This window comes from Oxyura jamaicensis, chromosome 5 (assembly GCF_011077185.1).
Source record: "Oxyura jamaicensis isolate SHBP4307 breed ruddy duck chromosome 5, BPBGC_Ojam_1.0, whole genome shotgun sequence".
Taxonomy (NCBI): Eukaryota; Metazoa; Chordata; class Aves; order Anseriformes; family Anatidae; genus Oxyura; species Oxyura jamaicensis.
This window is the reverse complement of record NC_048897.1, coordinates 17,775,993-17,792,703: the sequence shown is the minus strand read 5'-3', so window position 1 is coordinate 17,792,703 and position 16,711 is coordinate 17,775,993. Positions and strand designations below refer to the sequence as shown.

At 38.1% G+C, this 16,711-nt stretch overlaps 1 protein-coding gene across 4 annotated transcripts in view; it reads right to left on the bottom strand.

Moving 5' to 3' along the window:
• Positions 1 to 16,711, bottom strand: part of RAD51B (RAD51 paralog B) — a 412,254-nt gene that overhangs the window by 328,638 nt on the left and 66,905 nt on the right. For 3 of the 4 annotated variants that reach the window (XM_035327967.1, XM_035327968.1, XM_035327970.1), the window contains 2 exons: positions 10,888 to 10,982; positions 8,328 to 8,376 (listed from right to left, as the gene is read on the bottom strand). The exons of the other annotated variant lie outside the window; for it this stretch is intronic. In XM_035327967.1, the coding sequence (XP_035183858.1) occupies positions 8,328 to 8,376; positions 10,888 to 10,982 (144 nt within the window). The remainder of the gene's footprint in view (positions 1 to 8,327; positions 8,377 to 10,887; positions 10,983 to 16,711) is intronic. 4 annotated transcript variants of the gene reach the window in all.

The following is a 16,711-nucleotide window of genomic DNA, read 5'->3' as shown; positions in this document are numbered from 1 at the left end:
ATAGTTCTTCATGGACAGAAGAGAAGTCCGCAGTAAAGGCTACAAAAAATAATGAAAAAAGACTAAAATATTTCTGCTAGTGCAGACAATGAATATCAGTCTCTCAGGTCCCCTAGCACCATCTGTTAACTGAACATTAGTTTTCTATGAAAATAAATCCAATAAAAGAAAATCTAAATGCAAACATGTGATACTGAAAGCTTTGAGACAAAGGAAAAAAGGTTTCAAATAAGAAAAAGCTTGAAAAACAAGATTTAACAATGGTGAGTGAGAGCAAGCCAGTCAGGGTGCCCTTGTACTTCATTATTGTAGCAAATGATTAAAAATCTTGTAGTAGCTTAAGACTCCAGCTCCTAACTTCATAGTACTGAAAAATAAAGTACAGAGACCAATAGCTAGGTAAAAACTGAAAGAGCAGTATGGAACAATAATCACTGAAATCTGTGCACATGTAGGTATCCTTTGAAATTCCTACTGGATGGTACAGACTTGGTGTAAGACATTCACTTAAAGCTTCTTTATATAACACTTCTGCTTAATTCAAGAATACGGAATGTCTTCTACCCCTTTCTGTAGGTTTGTAGTTTGCTCTTTTATCATAATTTCTTATACTTCAGTATCTAATGTAGAGGTACTACAAGGCTGGTGAGCTGCTATTAACATTTGAAAAGTGAATAGTTCTCAAAATGTATTAGTTTCCAATTTTATTAACAACATTATTTTGAAAATTACACCTAGTGCTATCTTGTGTATGATTCCAGACTTTTATAGGAATACATGTGTTCTGTGTAATAGACAGTAATTATATATGTATGTAATAAGGCAGACTCGGGAAGCAAGGAAATGCCTTTTCTTTACTAGAGGTACATATAACCATTGGTACACAATGTCCCAACCTATACAGTACCACGTACACAAAAGAAGAAGTGCCCAAGGGATAACTGTGCTGCACAAGCACCACAATCATTTTGTTGCTTCAGGTCCTAAACAAGCCCAGCAAGTTCAGTAGGGCTGGTAAGTTCTGAGCTGTGGCAGAAGTGCGTGCATAAGGGCACGCACAGCTTGCTTTAAGAGCTATTTATTAAGAGCAAATTCTAGTAACCTAAGAATGCAGTAAACTACTCACACCATCCCTCCAAGCCTTGCCGCCCTACTCCTTTGGTTGCCTGGGCTGCTTTAAGATTTCCACAAGATAATCTACAAGGAATTCATGTTTCTAATTCTCTACCAGTCAACTTACCCTACTTTGAAATTTCAGTAGTCCCCCTGAGTCCCTGATGTAGAAGGACTATCCCAATCTCTTTTATAAATTATGCAGTACAAATAGTCACAGAAGGGTGAAAAGTGACAGGCGGACATCATAACCATGCTTCAGTGGAGATTAAAAGCAAGGAATGGCATCCAACCTGGCAAAATTCAGCACAAACACACAGCGGATTGGTATGACACTGTTGTTCCAGCTGATAAGCTGATATTTTTAAAAATGGAAGAGAAACATTCTGAAAAACAATTCACAGGTAAAACTGCAAGATACTCATGGATAGATCAGAAATAAGAAATGTTCAGAGCTTATCTGCAGTATTATCAGGACGTGAATCAAGGGATGAGGGGTGAACAAGACATTTGATACCATTATAATCTCACAGATGATGCGCACCTTACCTCGTAATCAGATTACTCACATTGCATCAATGAGTTTAAAATAGTTTTGCTTTAGTTCAGCATTCATAAGATATAGCAATGTCACTTCAGTGTACGCTTGTTGCAATAAACGCCTCAGTCAGAGTCGAGCAAGTATCTCAATGTAAAGCACAATCACTACAACTTCAGGGTCATGTTATCAGGTGATGTTATTCTAGCAAAGGATGAGAAAGCTCTTTCAATAATCAAATTATAAGTTAAAGGGTCTGGTACCATCTACAGCCAAGCTTTAATAGCCTTGCTCTTTTGCTTTGCTGCTGAAAGGTGAAAATTGTACTCAGAGCTGAAGAAGAGGTACGTTACCCTGTAACTCCAGTGCAGGTCCTGATACTTAAGCACTCCCCCCTTCCAAACTCTGTGCCATAGGCCCATTTTACTTCTTAATATCCTACCTTCGTATAGACTAAAGGCCACATGATTGTGTTCAACATGCATTTTTCCGTTCCTACAATCTTTTATTTTGTACTAAAAAAAGCACGCAGGCTATCACCATGCTTTCTCAAACAGAACAGTATTGTTAAGAGACTGAATGAATACTGACAGCTAAGCATCCAAACCCATTTCAAGTATTAAAGACACTTTTTTTTTTTTTTTTTTTAAACACACAATGATGAGCACTTTCAACCTTTTATTAACTTACAAAGAAAGTTATGTTAAGAGATCTCTCTGGACAGACCACTGTTCCTTCACTGTTATTCTCTCTGAAACCCATCCTGCTACGTGAAATTTTCAAACTTGCAACACCCATTAGTCAAACATAGCAAAGTACCACTTAAACATTCAGGAAGCCAGGGATGTTTACTTTGAGGTTCACCTTCAAATGAATACGGAATCCATACACCATTTATTCTGGTTATCTTTGTTATGAAACGTTTTCAGGGCTTAGCCCACTGGGCATGTCGAAATCATAAATCATCTTCAGCTACACAAAAACAAACCTCACTCAGATTCAAATGCCTACAGGGAAAATAGCATCTACCCAAAGCAGCACAGCTTTTTGTACATTCCTTTAGGTTTTAATCCTTCGCCAATTCTGCTTCAGTATCTGTAAATTCCACATCTCTGACAAGTAAACACACACCACACCCTTACCCTCCTCCCCTTGATGTCTCCTTCCCAAACCTTCCCAACCGTCAGCCAGCCTTCATGTGCTGAATATTAAAGGCTCAGAGCACTTGTCAAAATACTGAAATATCTGCTCTGCAGTCAGAATGGATGAGGGGAAAATCGAGTGTCTTTCTACGATCGTTCTTTAGACTCCCTTCGGTATTTGCATTTCAAAACAGAAAAAGCATACGGTATGTTGAAATGAAAACGGCATTTCCATTGTCTTCCATTCCTTCTCCATTTACTAGCTGATGCCTAACTAGATTTACAGCAAAATGCTGTCATGCCATTAACCACTACAGGGAATGACATGCAGCTCTCAGCCTCAGGTTTCAAATACTTAGACTCTCTGGAACCACAGCTTCAATCTGCAGCAGGACACAGATGAAAGTGAGTAGAGCTTAATTCAATTTTCCATTTGAGGATCTTTCAGATGAAACTTTAAAACAAGTTTCCTCTACTGTGAGTGGACAACAATCTCATGGCACTTCTAATGAAATCAATAGATGTGACCAAATCAGTCATCTTTCTGTGCCCGTTATTTGACTGCTGACTCATCTCAGAGAGGCGACTGCACTACCATGACAGTACATAGCATGTCTGTAAGCTGACCCACACATTTGCAGCTAAAACCGATCAGGTGGAGAAAATCTGCTTGTTTTTGTTAATCGACTTCAATGGGTTAATAATATTTGTAACCTCGTGAAGACAAGCATCTACCCAATAGCATCTTTCATTAGTAGGAAAGTTCCTCCTGAAATGACACTGAGGCACCCACACAAGGCTTGATAAAGAAGTCAGTACTACCAAAATAAGTGTGATCGATTTGTCACAAACAGTATTTTGTTGTTGTAGCACAAAGCAAATCCATTCAAATACACTGTGCATTTAATAAAGTGGAGAAAGCGATACTCCTTTTCCCTGAACACTGAGCTTCTAAAAACCTCACTTAAATGACTATGTTCCCACCAATACAGCTTCACTAGTGATACATACCACCTTAAGAAGGAAAAGTACATTACAGAACCTAGGCTAATAAATTCTGTTGAATAGCACAGGATTCATTCCAACGTGGCCAGACCCAGCAAGAGCAACGGGTGGAAAATTCTGCTACTAGCATGGAGAATTGGCCAGAACCAAGCCTAGGAAAAAGCACAAGAAATGCACAAAAAAGTGAGGCTTTGCTCCCATAAAAAGGAAGGCACTGAGCAATTCCTGTTTCCTCACACTAGCTCTCCCAACATTTCTGTTCGTTTCCATCCCCTGAATCTTAGAATTGTTCAGCTTAAGTGGGTTTAAAGCGCTCTCTAAGGTTTGCTCTTCCTCTCAGTTCTGAATGACCTCCTGCCCCCAGCCCCTCCAAATCAACTGCTCTGTCCTCCATAATTAAAAACAAGCTTTGCAAAAGCTATGAAAGCTAAACTACAAAAGTCCAAAGTCCCAAGGCGAAATATTCTAGAAGGCACCAATCTCATCCAGAAAGTAGCATACTGGTATTGTTCTCAGCAAGTTAGAAAAGGGTGACAAAAAAATCAAAAGACTCAAATAGCTGACGGTCAAACAGTATCTCAAACTAAAGCACAATCACTACAACCTAAGCTTCAGGGTCATGTTATCGGATGTTATTTTAGCAAAGGATGAGAAAGCTTTTTCAACAATTAAAGTGAGTTAAAGTATCTGATACCATCTACAGCAAAGTATTTTGCTGATAGAATATTCAAGAGTCCATGTCATGTTATTAAACACTCCATGTCTTTAAGCCCCCTGAATCCTATCCTGCAGCATACTCAAGCCAATAGCGTTCCAAGATAAGACAAAGATAGACAAGTTACTGGGGAAACAGCGTATTCCTTAAACAATTTGTTTACGTTATCTTATTTCCTTCTAATTTATTCTGCAATGGACCCAACAGAGAGACCACAGATATTTACATTCCATGTATGAAAATTATTGGCTTGATCACATTATCCAACTCTTAAATTTCCCTGTATTTGGATCCTAAACCTTAATAATCGCTCAGAATTCAGCTATCAGACTTCTGCGATATTTTGAAGTGATATCAAGGCAAAACAAAATGACAGATGTAACTGACCCTCACCTTGCTTTTTCAAAACCTAGAATTAAACTGACTCACTCAGTGTTGCAATAGTACAAATTTTTATTTAAAATGTTACTACCAGAAAAAACATTATCCTGCATGTCTCTGAAAAATATGGCAATCAAGGTAGCTACATGCAATTCACCATGCAGTACTTCATCAAATTCACCAGGTCTAAAACAGAAGGAAGTTTTCTTGCTTTTTACATTTCCAATGTGTTGGAATAATACATCTTATTCACAGGATTGTGTTTTGTTTTGTTTTGTTTTTAATGCTTAGCAAGTGTAAGAGTGCATGTGACATAAACCTTAAAGGGCCATACAGTGCAAATTTATTTTTGAATTTTGTATTTTTATTTTTGTGAAAATTGTAATTGTATTATCATTGTAACATGTAATGAATAAGAATTGTTAATCCTTATTTCTTGCAGAAATGAAAAACTTTGAGAAAGCACCTATTTTTAGTCCCCATTGTTTCATTTGGGAGCCTCCTATCTCATTGCTTTTTTCTTGAAAACTTGTAACAAAAGTCAAAACCATACTCAAAGAAAGTGTAGGTTCTTCAAGTACTTGAGGACTACAGGATAACAAAAAAATCTGAAGAGAGTTCTGGAGTGCAAAGCTTTGTAGTAGTAATGTTTAATAAACTCCCCTTATCACTAGGATTTAATAATAAAGTGATAATCAAGCAACAAATTGATGACCAATTGGAAAACAGTGCTCCAGGTGGTGGTTCTTTTTAAGTTCCTCTTGTGATTTGACTATATATATATATATATAAAGTGAAAAATATTTATTAGCTGAAACTGCTCATCTGACTCTATAATCTTTATTTCTTGATTTCAAGTTAAAATAGACCCAATCCAATCTGGATATTCTTTGTCTTCTTCAGCACTACTTCCAAAAATCCCTGACCCAAGAGGAAGCATTTTTATGGAGCTTTATGACAATGGCTGACACACCTCTATTTCATCTGATCAGCTTTTACTCAAAAGATAAGACAGAAGGCAAGGCAGAGCATAAATTTCTTGCACCATGAAAAACTGGGAGATTTCCTACTCCTATCTTCCTCTTATCTTAAGCCTTACCCCACTCAGCTCTTCAACACCATCACCTATACTCAGCTACTCATGCAGTAATTCATATTTCAGATTACCAATGACAGATATTGGGAAAGCCTCAGCCCAATGATTACTTCCTTCCAAGTTTTCCTACAACTTGCAGGACTGAAATTCTTTGAAAGCAGCAGCAAAGCTTCACTTTTATTACTAGGTAGGGGTCATGAGATTCCTTAGAATTTCAGGCTGTGCTTCCCATGACAAATCAAGAGTCGAATCTATATGCAGGATGTAGAGAGATACATTTTTATGCTTATTTTAGAGCTTTTCAAACGTTTGATTTTTTTTTTAACCAAGTTGAGCAATATTGCCGTGTCAACTGTTGCGAACAACTAGCGTAAGAATAGTTTTGATGTAATGATTTAACTCCCAGATTAAGCAGTTAAGAGTAAGCACCAAAATCATTGAAATTATGCATATATTCCACGTGGTGGACATCAGGAATTAAGCTTAATGGAAAATACGGCCTGACATTCATGAAAAATAAAATGTGGTCAGAAATCTGAAGTTTCTAAGCCAGTATTTTTGGTAGTTACTTAATTGATTCTTTCCGAAGTCTCACCTACTTAATTGATTCTTTCCGAAGTCTCAAGAAAGATCAATTTCATCACTGAAAACTCTGTCCTAATCACTATAGACAAGATCTCTCATTTAGAAAGCAACAACAAAAACAAAACACTAAATTGAAGACAGAAAATGTACGTTACACATGATTTAATGTGTGGACTCCTGTTCCAAAAATCTTGGCTGCGTGGTTCTCCTCTGTTGTTTCTCAGGTACACCTTTACATTTTGTTTGCTGGTCTGCAGGCCATAACAATGTGAAGTTCCATCATTTGAAGAAAAGTATACCTGGTACTTATTGCCTGGTATGTATACCTAACACACTACTATATTATGAAGTCACGTGAAACTCAAATTGAATCAGACTTCAGGAAATTTTCAAAGCTGAGACACAGAGTAAACAATTATGAAAGAATCCACTACATTTGAGAAAAATCCTGACAATCCCTTCTTGTTTCGTCAGTTCAGGATTGGACAGATGACAACTACAGCATACATCCATAAACATTTTTGTGCACTGAACTGTATCAGAAGCTACAAACATTTTCTGTTTATTTGTAAAATACAAAATGGCACGTACGCACTCAGATAACAAAAGTTTTGTAGAAACACAGCTTAAATTAATTATAAAAAAACCCTACTCCTAGAGGTTCAAATCTCGGTAATGTCAATATAAAGTTTTATTTTTCCAAAGCAGATAGACCAGGTTTCTATGCCATTTACCACATTTGCCCAGCAGTTTTTTGGCAAGAAAAGTTTTTGGGTAAGACTTTAAAAACTGAAGTCCTCTTTGTTTCATGTTGATATTAATGTTTTCATGACTTTTCTTCAAGAAATCACAGTCGGCCTGATGTCTCCAACTTCAGTTTCCATTCTCCTTCTGAAGCAGATAGTTTCTTTCCATCAAAGAGGACCTACTCAAAGACCATAAACTCTACTTGAAAAAAAAACTGCTAGAAAAGCATCAACAATACGATCACTGAAGACTTTGACACTTTCAACATTTATATCACAGATGCACAAGGGTATTTTCACAAACTGTATCACAAAAGCAACATGGTGATAAACCTAAAACACAGAATATATTAATGTAGGAAAGGCAGCTTCAGATGCCAAGGCAGAAATTATAAGTAAAAAAAAAAGCTGTCTTTGAATAACAGCTAAAAATAGACAGTTTATCCAGCAAGGCAGAGAAGTGCAGCAAGCCTATTCCAACTAGCAGCAGCTGCAAAGGTAACCCTTCCAATAAAAGAGAAGTCATGGGGGAGAACAAGGAGAGGGACTGATTCATAGCAAAGATGCCTAGGGCAGATTTTTAAAAGTTACAACAATTCTAAGCTGGATCCTGAAGTGAGTGGAAAGTTAGTGGAAATGTCTGAGGACACAGAAAGTAGGTGGGGAGTCCAGGGCGAGAGAATGGAGAAGATGGGAGAGGTGGAAAGAATCCCAATAAAAATTACAAAGCAGGAGTGACAGCCAAAACCTTCCTGCAACAAAATACAAACCAGAAAGCATAAACAAGACTCTACATCTCCTCCACAGGCTAAGAAGGAGTTAAGCAATATATGGTGGCAGGTTGTTGATTCAAATCTTAAAATTTAAATTGAGAGACTACATCAAAGGAAGACTAATTAAAGCAAAAATCAAGTACAGGGTGTGCAATTCCTCTCCTTAATTACTTCAACTGTAAACCCCAGGGCTTCACTAAGTACTTCACTTTCAAATTTCCAGATTAGCTCACTTCTTCCACAGCTGAGCTGTTCCAAAGGCAGCAGTAAAGGGATGGTTGCCTGGAATTAAAATGAAATGCCTGTGAGTTCCAGCATAGTCTATATGTGCTTTCTCCAACTGGCAAAGCAAAAAGGTACCACCTGCTGAGGAGTCTCAATAAAAGAGGAGAAAAAACTGGTCTTTTGGAAGAAGAAACCCGTTAACAAAACCAACTAGCTGCTAAAGAGACTTAGTTACTCTCTAATCTGAAGAGAGCATCCTCAGTTAGGGACAGTCTGAGCTACAACATCTGGGAACTTGTCCTAGTCATGGGATGAAGAGACTGTGCTGATAGGGAGCTAAGCCTTCAAATTAGATTACCAACACTTCTCTCTTAGTTTTTACTTTTCTGTCTAGTACGTATCTGTATAATCAGAATCAGAAAGAGCTGTACTGAAAGATGAAACTCACTGGCAAATATTCAAGTTAAAACAAGCCAAGGGGTAAGCTCCTTGCAAAGTCACACTGATCAAACCTCATTGCAGGTAACACCTGTTTAACAGGCAACATTTCTCCAAATGTAGTTGCAATCCCATAAATATTAGTTAAGGATACCTATATATTTCTATCTATTTTACGAAAAATTGTTTAAAAAAATGAAAGATACTAGAGGACACAGGATTCTAGCTGTAAACAAATACACCGGTTCTAGCCTTCAAACACTTCTATGAACCTGGAATTGGCAGTGATAAAATGACATAGGAAGAAGAACGTAAGGGTTCACATCCAATCGCGTCCTTATTAAAATAAAATGATTGGTAGGAGGGCCAGAGAATGAATCATAAGCTAAGTCTGACTATACCTTCTTAACTCAGCAATAAACACCAGTGCTGAATCACAGTGACAGGCTGTTATTATGAGGAAGTCCGTATTGCCGCTTCAGCTTTTGGGACTGGCACTACTCTGTCTACTACTTGAAATGAAAATGTTTAGAAGAAGTAAATGGCCAAGTAGTACTGCCCAAGGGTACGGCACCCAACACTGCATTAAGTAACCACTTCGGAATACTCTCAAATCACGTGTTTACACTTTGATTAGCAAAACTACTGGCACACTCTTAGCCTTGGTTGTCAGGCTCAGCCACAGAGAGGCATGTAGTATTTAAACTATTCTGATAAGATGAAATTGTTAGAAATCCACTTTGTTAGCAGGTTTCACCCTTCCTTTTCTATCAGGGTCACATCACAAATGGTCAGATCAGGTGCACAAGACTAGAAAGAAATTAAAAAAAAAAAAACTTATTAGATAATAATGCTGTAAATAACAAATTACAAAACCAAAAGGAACACCGCCAGTGTGTTTAAGGGGAATCTGCCATTCAGTGTTTATGATTCAGGCTGGTCATGTCGTGCCCATCTGCAGCCTTAGAAATTCAACAATTTGTGAGAGAGGTTACATATACGGAAGAAAAATATGCATCCTTTACTATCTTCTAGGTCTATCTAACTGAAAGCAAAAACTTTGAAGCTGTCTTCCAGTAAAATATGCCTGTTTCTACAAACAGCTAACTCCATAACCAAGTTTGGCTTTAATTCCAACATCATAAAACAAATGACTCAAGTGCCACCTACTGTGTCTGCAGTCAAGTGCAGTATTTCTACAGACAACAAACAGAAGTTAGCACCAAAAAATCATGCAGAAAGAACTGATCAGTTTTATGCCAGATTGCATACCGTAGCTTCACGTACTGTCGTCCGTGCAGACTAGCACACATGCTATGCTGAGAGGACTGTGCAGTCACCTTTGATGCATGGAATACAAGTTAATGTAACAATCTAAAGCAGATCCTCAGATTTATAATTAAATAAAAACCAAAGTGAGCCTGTTTCTATCTCACCTTGATTATGCTTCTACAACACCCTATTTACTTTCACAAGATCAAGGAAATCAGACATGGAAAAACTTATAGCAAGCACCAGAAAAACAGCATTTTCCCAACAGCCACCAGATAACTGCAGTGGAAATAACGCTGCATTCTGCCACACAAGGCTTTGGAATTGAAAGCATACGGTATCTCAACAACTCCTGGGCTAGCAAATCTCGCCTTTTAATTGCATTGCTTTAACAGGATAGAGTTCCAACACTTCTCTTGAAGGAAATTTTCTTATAGAAGAACACAAGTAGAACATTACAGGAAAAATACAGCTGGGAGTTAGATGCATAACACACAGCTTTAGATCTCATATAGTATCTGCCATTTCATGACATACAAAACTATGCATCAAAATTGCTTTGCTTCAATGTTCAAAAAATGAAGAGACAGGTGTCCTTGCAATGCTGTAGAGTTTGCGGGTGGATTCCTTTTGGCTCTGTTAGTCTTTTTCCATCACATTCTATTAAACAGGACTCATGGAAATTCACCACCTTTTTTTTTTTTCCTCTAGCCCCTCAACACTCATCAAAAGGTAAGATTTTGGGGCCAGAATTACTACCACATGCATTATTAACTGCAGACCATGGGAGCAGTTTTGCTGGCATGTTGGGAGGGGGTGGGTGGGAGAGAAGGCAGCAAATCAGTTTCTAATACTCACTCACTCTGCTGTAAATGCAGCCATGTGGGAAGCAAACGAAACAAGGCTGGGGCCACAGATCTATAACCTCGCTCTGCAAACACAGCTCTGCTTGCCTGCAACAATGCACAAAACAAACAGAACAGGCCTCTCCTCTAATGTGAGCACTGCTCTTTCTAAAAGAGCTCCCTCTCCAGCTCCACTGGCATATGTAGAGGAATAACGCACGAACCTCTAAAATCAGAGCAGCCACTCCGTCACTATAACTACAGCAAACCACAAACACCCTAAGTGTTTTCCAGCAGGATCCAAACCCAGAGTGGACGAGTCTGTATTCAGATGCCATCCATGTTTCAGCATTCCTTTGAACATGAATTTTTAGTTCAAGCTTATACATGGTTATCGAGTAACAAGGAGAATTCATCCAGACTAATAAAACATAAAATGGTGCCTCCCACTTATTGGTTCCAAAATAAACACCACAACCAGCATGTGTGATTAAATTAAACTTTATTTCCAAACTAAACACTGTGTCATGCACACAATGCGGGGTTTAAAATACCACAAATATTCTGAAGGGGTCACAGGGTACACACAGGCAAACATAAAACCAATTTACAGCAGGAAATTTGGCAGCGAGGTATGAAGGGGGTCGAGGAATTGCTATTTTGGAGGAAAACTAGTACGGTCTGGCACACACCTGGTTCTCCTTCAACACTGATTGTCACTGTATGTGAAAGCGTACACAGCTAGGAAGAGGTTCTGCACAGACCTCAAGAGCAAATTGCCCCAATGTACATCAATGTCTGTTTGTAAAAGCACCACACTATGAATATTCAAGTTTTCAGTGTGAGCTGACAACAACCCTTTCCCCTCTCAGCTGTGTTTTGGATTTCACGCTCGCTGCCAGAGGGCTCACAGCTGGGAATTACATATAGGTCATGTGAAAAACTATTTCTTTATATACTTCAGTTCTCAGGTCTTGTTTAGCAATAGAGTAAAATTTCAGAGCAGTTTCCAACTGTCTCATCTTTAACTGAACTGAACATACAAAGATAAGCCATGATGCAACTAAAAAGAGTCATCAGTGCCATGCCCGTTCCCCCTTACCAGCATTCCCCCAAACTGAACACCGCTTGCGTAAAGCACTTCCCTTTCTTCCATTTCCAGGCTCTTGCATAGTCCCAAAGTGGCCTAAGCCTAGTAGGTTAAAGCAGTTGCAGATCTAGGTCTGGTTTCACAGGATGCTCTGGCAGTATCTATCCTTCCTGGCCTGTACAACTTGAGTACTCTCCCGCCAATCTTTTCATGATTTTGCCAACATGACTCAAGTTTGATTTATAGGAAATTATCTTTCACTTAGAGTTCTGAACTTTTGAGCATTACAACCTAATGGTTTCCAATCATAAGGGCTGGAAAGAATGGAGAACAATAGTGTTCATGTATCCCGGGAGAAAACAATCAAAATTGTCACTTCAGTATCCGAGCTTCCCATTTCTGCCAAGCAACAGGCCAAAAGCCAACATGAACTTTGTAAAACAGAGTTATTTTCCCTTTCAGGTGATGAAAAGGCACCACCTTGCGGTTGTTGCTCTGGGAGAAAGGCTTCGGCAACTGCCAGAAAAAGATCTAGTGCAGCCAATTCCCAATTGTGTCAATAGAAATTTCAAAAGGTTCGTATAATGAAAAAAACATCACAAATATCAGAGCATATTTCAGCTACCAAAGCATTCTGCCTAACAAGAGTGAATAGCTGAAGTTTTTATTATATTTAACTCAAAGTGAATATTGAAGTTCTTTTAAAACAAAATCAGCTATGGAAAAGCCTAAAGTAGGGAATTTGCAAAAGCCTAAAGCGGGGAATTTTGTTTGTAACATGCAACAATACGCTTCTCCAATATTGCACCTATCTTTGTTACTGCATCTTTTTCCATAAGCAATAGCAAATAGTCACAGTCAAAAGCAAATTCAAACAGACACTGTGCAAACACACAGCCCACCACTTCTGTCCAAAATAAAACACACAAAGCTGTTATAGGATGGTTCATTGGAAGTTAGAATAAGAATATTGTACTTACTTCACTTAGTGAGCAAACAGTATTTGCCACAAACAGAATCCTTCATCCACAGACCTTTTCATTAAAGCTTCGTTTTCCTTTGCACGTTAAACTTGGGCCAGGGGAGGTACCAGGCAACACAGCTAAGAAAATAATCCAAATGACTTCTAGTTCAGTGCCTGGCTACTAGAAAATATGTCCTCTTATCAAAATGCTGTAACCACATTCCAAGGTTAATGCAATACAAAATAAGTAGCCACGTACTGATGGAATACAAAATAACAGAATACATTACAGAAAAGGTATATAGCCAGTATTCAGAACGAACAGAAAGCAGAAAACGCCTGCAAGTCCTCTTTTAAAAGTTGGTCAACTCCTTAATACATCTTCTCCATACTCCACCAACACTGCCAGTGTTTATGCAATTTATATAAAATGAACAACCAATAAAACCCACAAGAATACAAAATCTGCTTGCAATTGAAAATGTTTCTTTAGTTAATAGCTTTATGTAAATGCTATTTTTTCAATGTCTAAAATGAAGAAAAACTGAATTGCAATGACTTATAGCACAGGGAATTAATTCTGTCTTCAAGTTCTGATGACTCAAAGTCAGTTCTTGTGGTTTCTGTATAATTAAGGATCCTTGCTGAAATGATTTGCTTATAAATCATCTACCTGCCATACTTACATTTCATTATATTCATACAGAAAATAAGTCTTGGAAGAATTAGCACATTTTAGTTTAGTTTTTAACCCATACAGCTGAAAAACACATCTGTTGTCCTATTAGTACATTCCAGTGAGAGGGACAAAAACTGCCTGATGTTCAGTAGCAATACTCTGCAGACAGGATCAAACTATGCTATCTTTCTTCTAAACCTACTCAGTTCCTTGTGGGGGGGGGGGGGCCCCCCCCCCCAGCAGAGTTCACTGCACTGTTCCAACAAAATGCTTGTGCATCAGCACCATAAATGAAAAGAACCAAATAGGACAGGATAGGATTAGTCTCCAAGGTCTCAAAGACTGGGTAAATAAATAAATAAATAAATAAATAAATAAAAAACAGGGGAAAGTTGGTGGGTTCAATTTAAGAATGGGTAACCACAAGCTGCTACAAGAATAACCATAAAATAAATAAAGCCCGGTTAGAAATGCAGGTTTCCCTTTACAAAATTTGTGAGGGACTATGGTGGAATACAAGCAAACAAGTCAAGGTGCAAGGATATTGCATTCAAGTGAAAAATTATTCAAGGGAAAAGAACTTAAAAGATCACTTTCCACCTGGATCAGTTCTCCAATTCGCTATACAGCTGCACCAATGCTTCTGTGAGAACAAAAAAGGTAAGATAAGGTCTGAGAGGGAGAAAACATGCATGTGTATATATACATGCATACACAAATATACAAGTAAACAGCATTGTCCAAGAGTTTAAGGTGAAATTTCACCTTCAATCACAAATACAACATATTAGTGAGCCTAAGTTTCATGAGTACAGCCTGAATGTCAGCCACCCACATTGTCTTTCCAACTGACCGAGATCTCACGGCTGTGTTTGCTTCAGAAAACATAAAATTTGAAAAATTCAACTGTGGCTAAATAGGCACTGTAAATTTACTACATATTTAGACTGCTGTTGTAAAGAATGTGACGACCAGCTCTTCAGCATTCAACAGATGAGACACAAGATACAACAAAGGGGAGTAGGAAAAACAGAAGACTAGGAAGTAACACAGAGGGGTAATAACTAAACTGTACTGCCACTTCATTCACCTTTCCAAAGCCAACTCAGCTGTTATTGAAAGTAGTTTTAATATTTTAACATACAATAAATGTTAGATTTTAAGGTGGATTCTTAGCACCTTCATACTGGCAAGAAGAGAAAGGAACAAACCAATGAAAGAAGAAATAACTGCCCTCAAAACAGGACTCATTTTGGGAATCTCTCTCTAACTGCTCCTGAGGTACATAGTGAAGCAAAGGAAAAAGAAAATCTTTATGAGTAAGACAGATGTTCTCAGCTGCTTCACACAACAGATGAAACACCAAGGATAGATTACAACCATGGTGATGACTGCAAAGAACTCAAGAGAGGTTTGCACAGTGTCAGTTTTCACTTCCAATTACTTTAAAATTTGATGCAGGAAGGGGGAGGAGTGTTAGCACTCTGCTCTCATTTTAGTAGCATCAAAATAAACTACTAGCTGCCTGCTGCACAGAACATTTTACTTCTCAAAGTTTAGCAAAAAAATGTTGTCTTTATTCTTCCGTTAAAACTTCTACATGTCTTCTCTAAGACAGTGGATCCCAAAAGGAAAACCATTAGTGCAGAATGATCAGCTCATCAGTACTGCGCACCTTAGTAGATCCCTTGCGTGCAAAGGGATGCAAACGTCCACAGGCATTTGGTGTCTTACAGCATATTGTATATTTCAAAACTGCAATTTAAACACAAAAGAAATTTTCAGGTAAGCGACACTATTAGAGAAACTAGGTAAGCCTAATGCCTCTGCTCATCAATAACTCTACAGACTCTAATCCCAATTAAACAAAATCCACAGGGAGAGATATTTTACTGTATTGGACCAACTGGCAGGCAGGCTTTTCCTTCAGGTTTCTAGTGAAGGGCTCTCCCTTCTGACTTTAGCAATTGAATTAATAAGAGACTTCCAACACCACCCCCTACCAATCTTTCTTCACTTTATCTCTACCTCACCTCAGTGAGGACTCTAAAATAAGAAGCAGACTTACTGAAGCTGAGTAAAAAAGTGGTGGTAATTAAAATATTCTGAGGTCCTAGACTGTGCCAGTACACAAACTATTGTAAACTTTGGCACTGATAAAAACAACGTTGTGATTCCATCTATTGTTTCTGAAAGAATCACATGATAGTAACTGAGTTAATGTGTACTTTTAGAGCTCAGGAATGCGTCCTATATGATAACTTTTATCACTTCATACCCCAACATCAAGAAGCATGCATCTTTGCCTGGTAACAAAAAGTTTATTTTTTCTCTTCATATACAGCTAAGCTTATGGATGAAAAGGCCAACAAGTTAGCAATAGAATAGAGATAGGAACGGAAAACCAAATCTAAACCATATTTCGCCTAAAAATTGCCACTGACTTTTATATGACATCTTAGAAGTCACGTATTCAACTACTAGAAAGAAAACTGTTTGCTATGCCAAGACAGTCAGTATTGTTTATCCTTTGCAGAGCAACTGGAGTAACACGACTGATTGTTCTTAATTACCCAGCATTTCTTCAGACTTCCTCAGTATTAGAGGAACAACAGAAATACCCAAGTTAAATTCCACAGAATCACTAAGAGTGTCTGTATGACATGTACATGCTTCAGGTCTGGCTAAAAGTTCGTGCTTTCTGCTCAAAACTCCAGAAAGTTCTACAATTTGACTTGGGCCAGGTTCATGTTTTTAAGCGGTACTTAGCATTCCTTCAGGCTGCATTAACTCTAAACAAACTAGTGACATTTACAGAGATTGTATTCCAGAAACAACAAATTAAGTTTTGTAAATGGTATTGCTATATAAGCTTTGCTTTCCTGGCTGTTTGCAGATCTACCTTGTTTAGCATCTCCCTGAATTTGGAAGGCCCTATGAAATAAGCAGCAGTTAAGTTGTCATACCAAAAACTCATGACTTGTTCACCAGTATGTAAACCTAGCATCCAAACCTCTATGTAAAACCTCTAGCATCCAAAGGACTCAGTTGCAGTGACCAAGAAGAAACATTACAGTCTTCTGCACAAATTGTCCTTGAGAGGA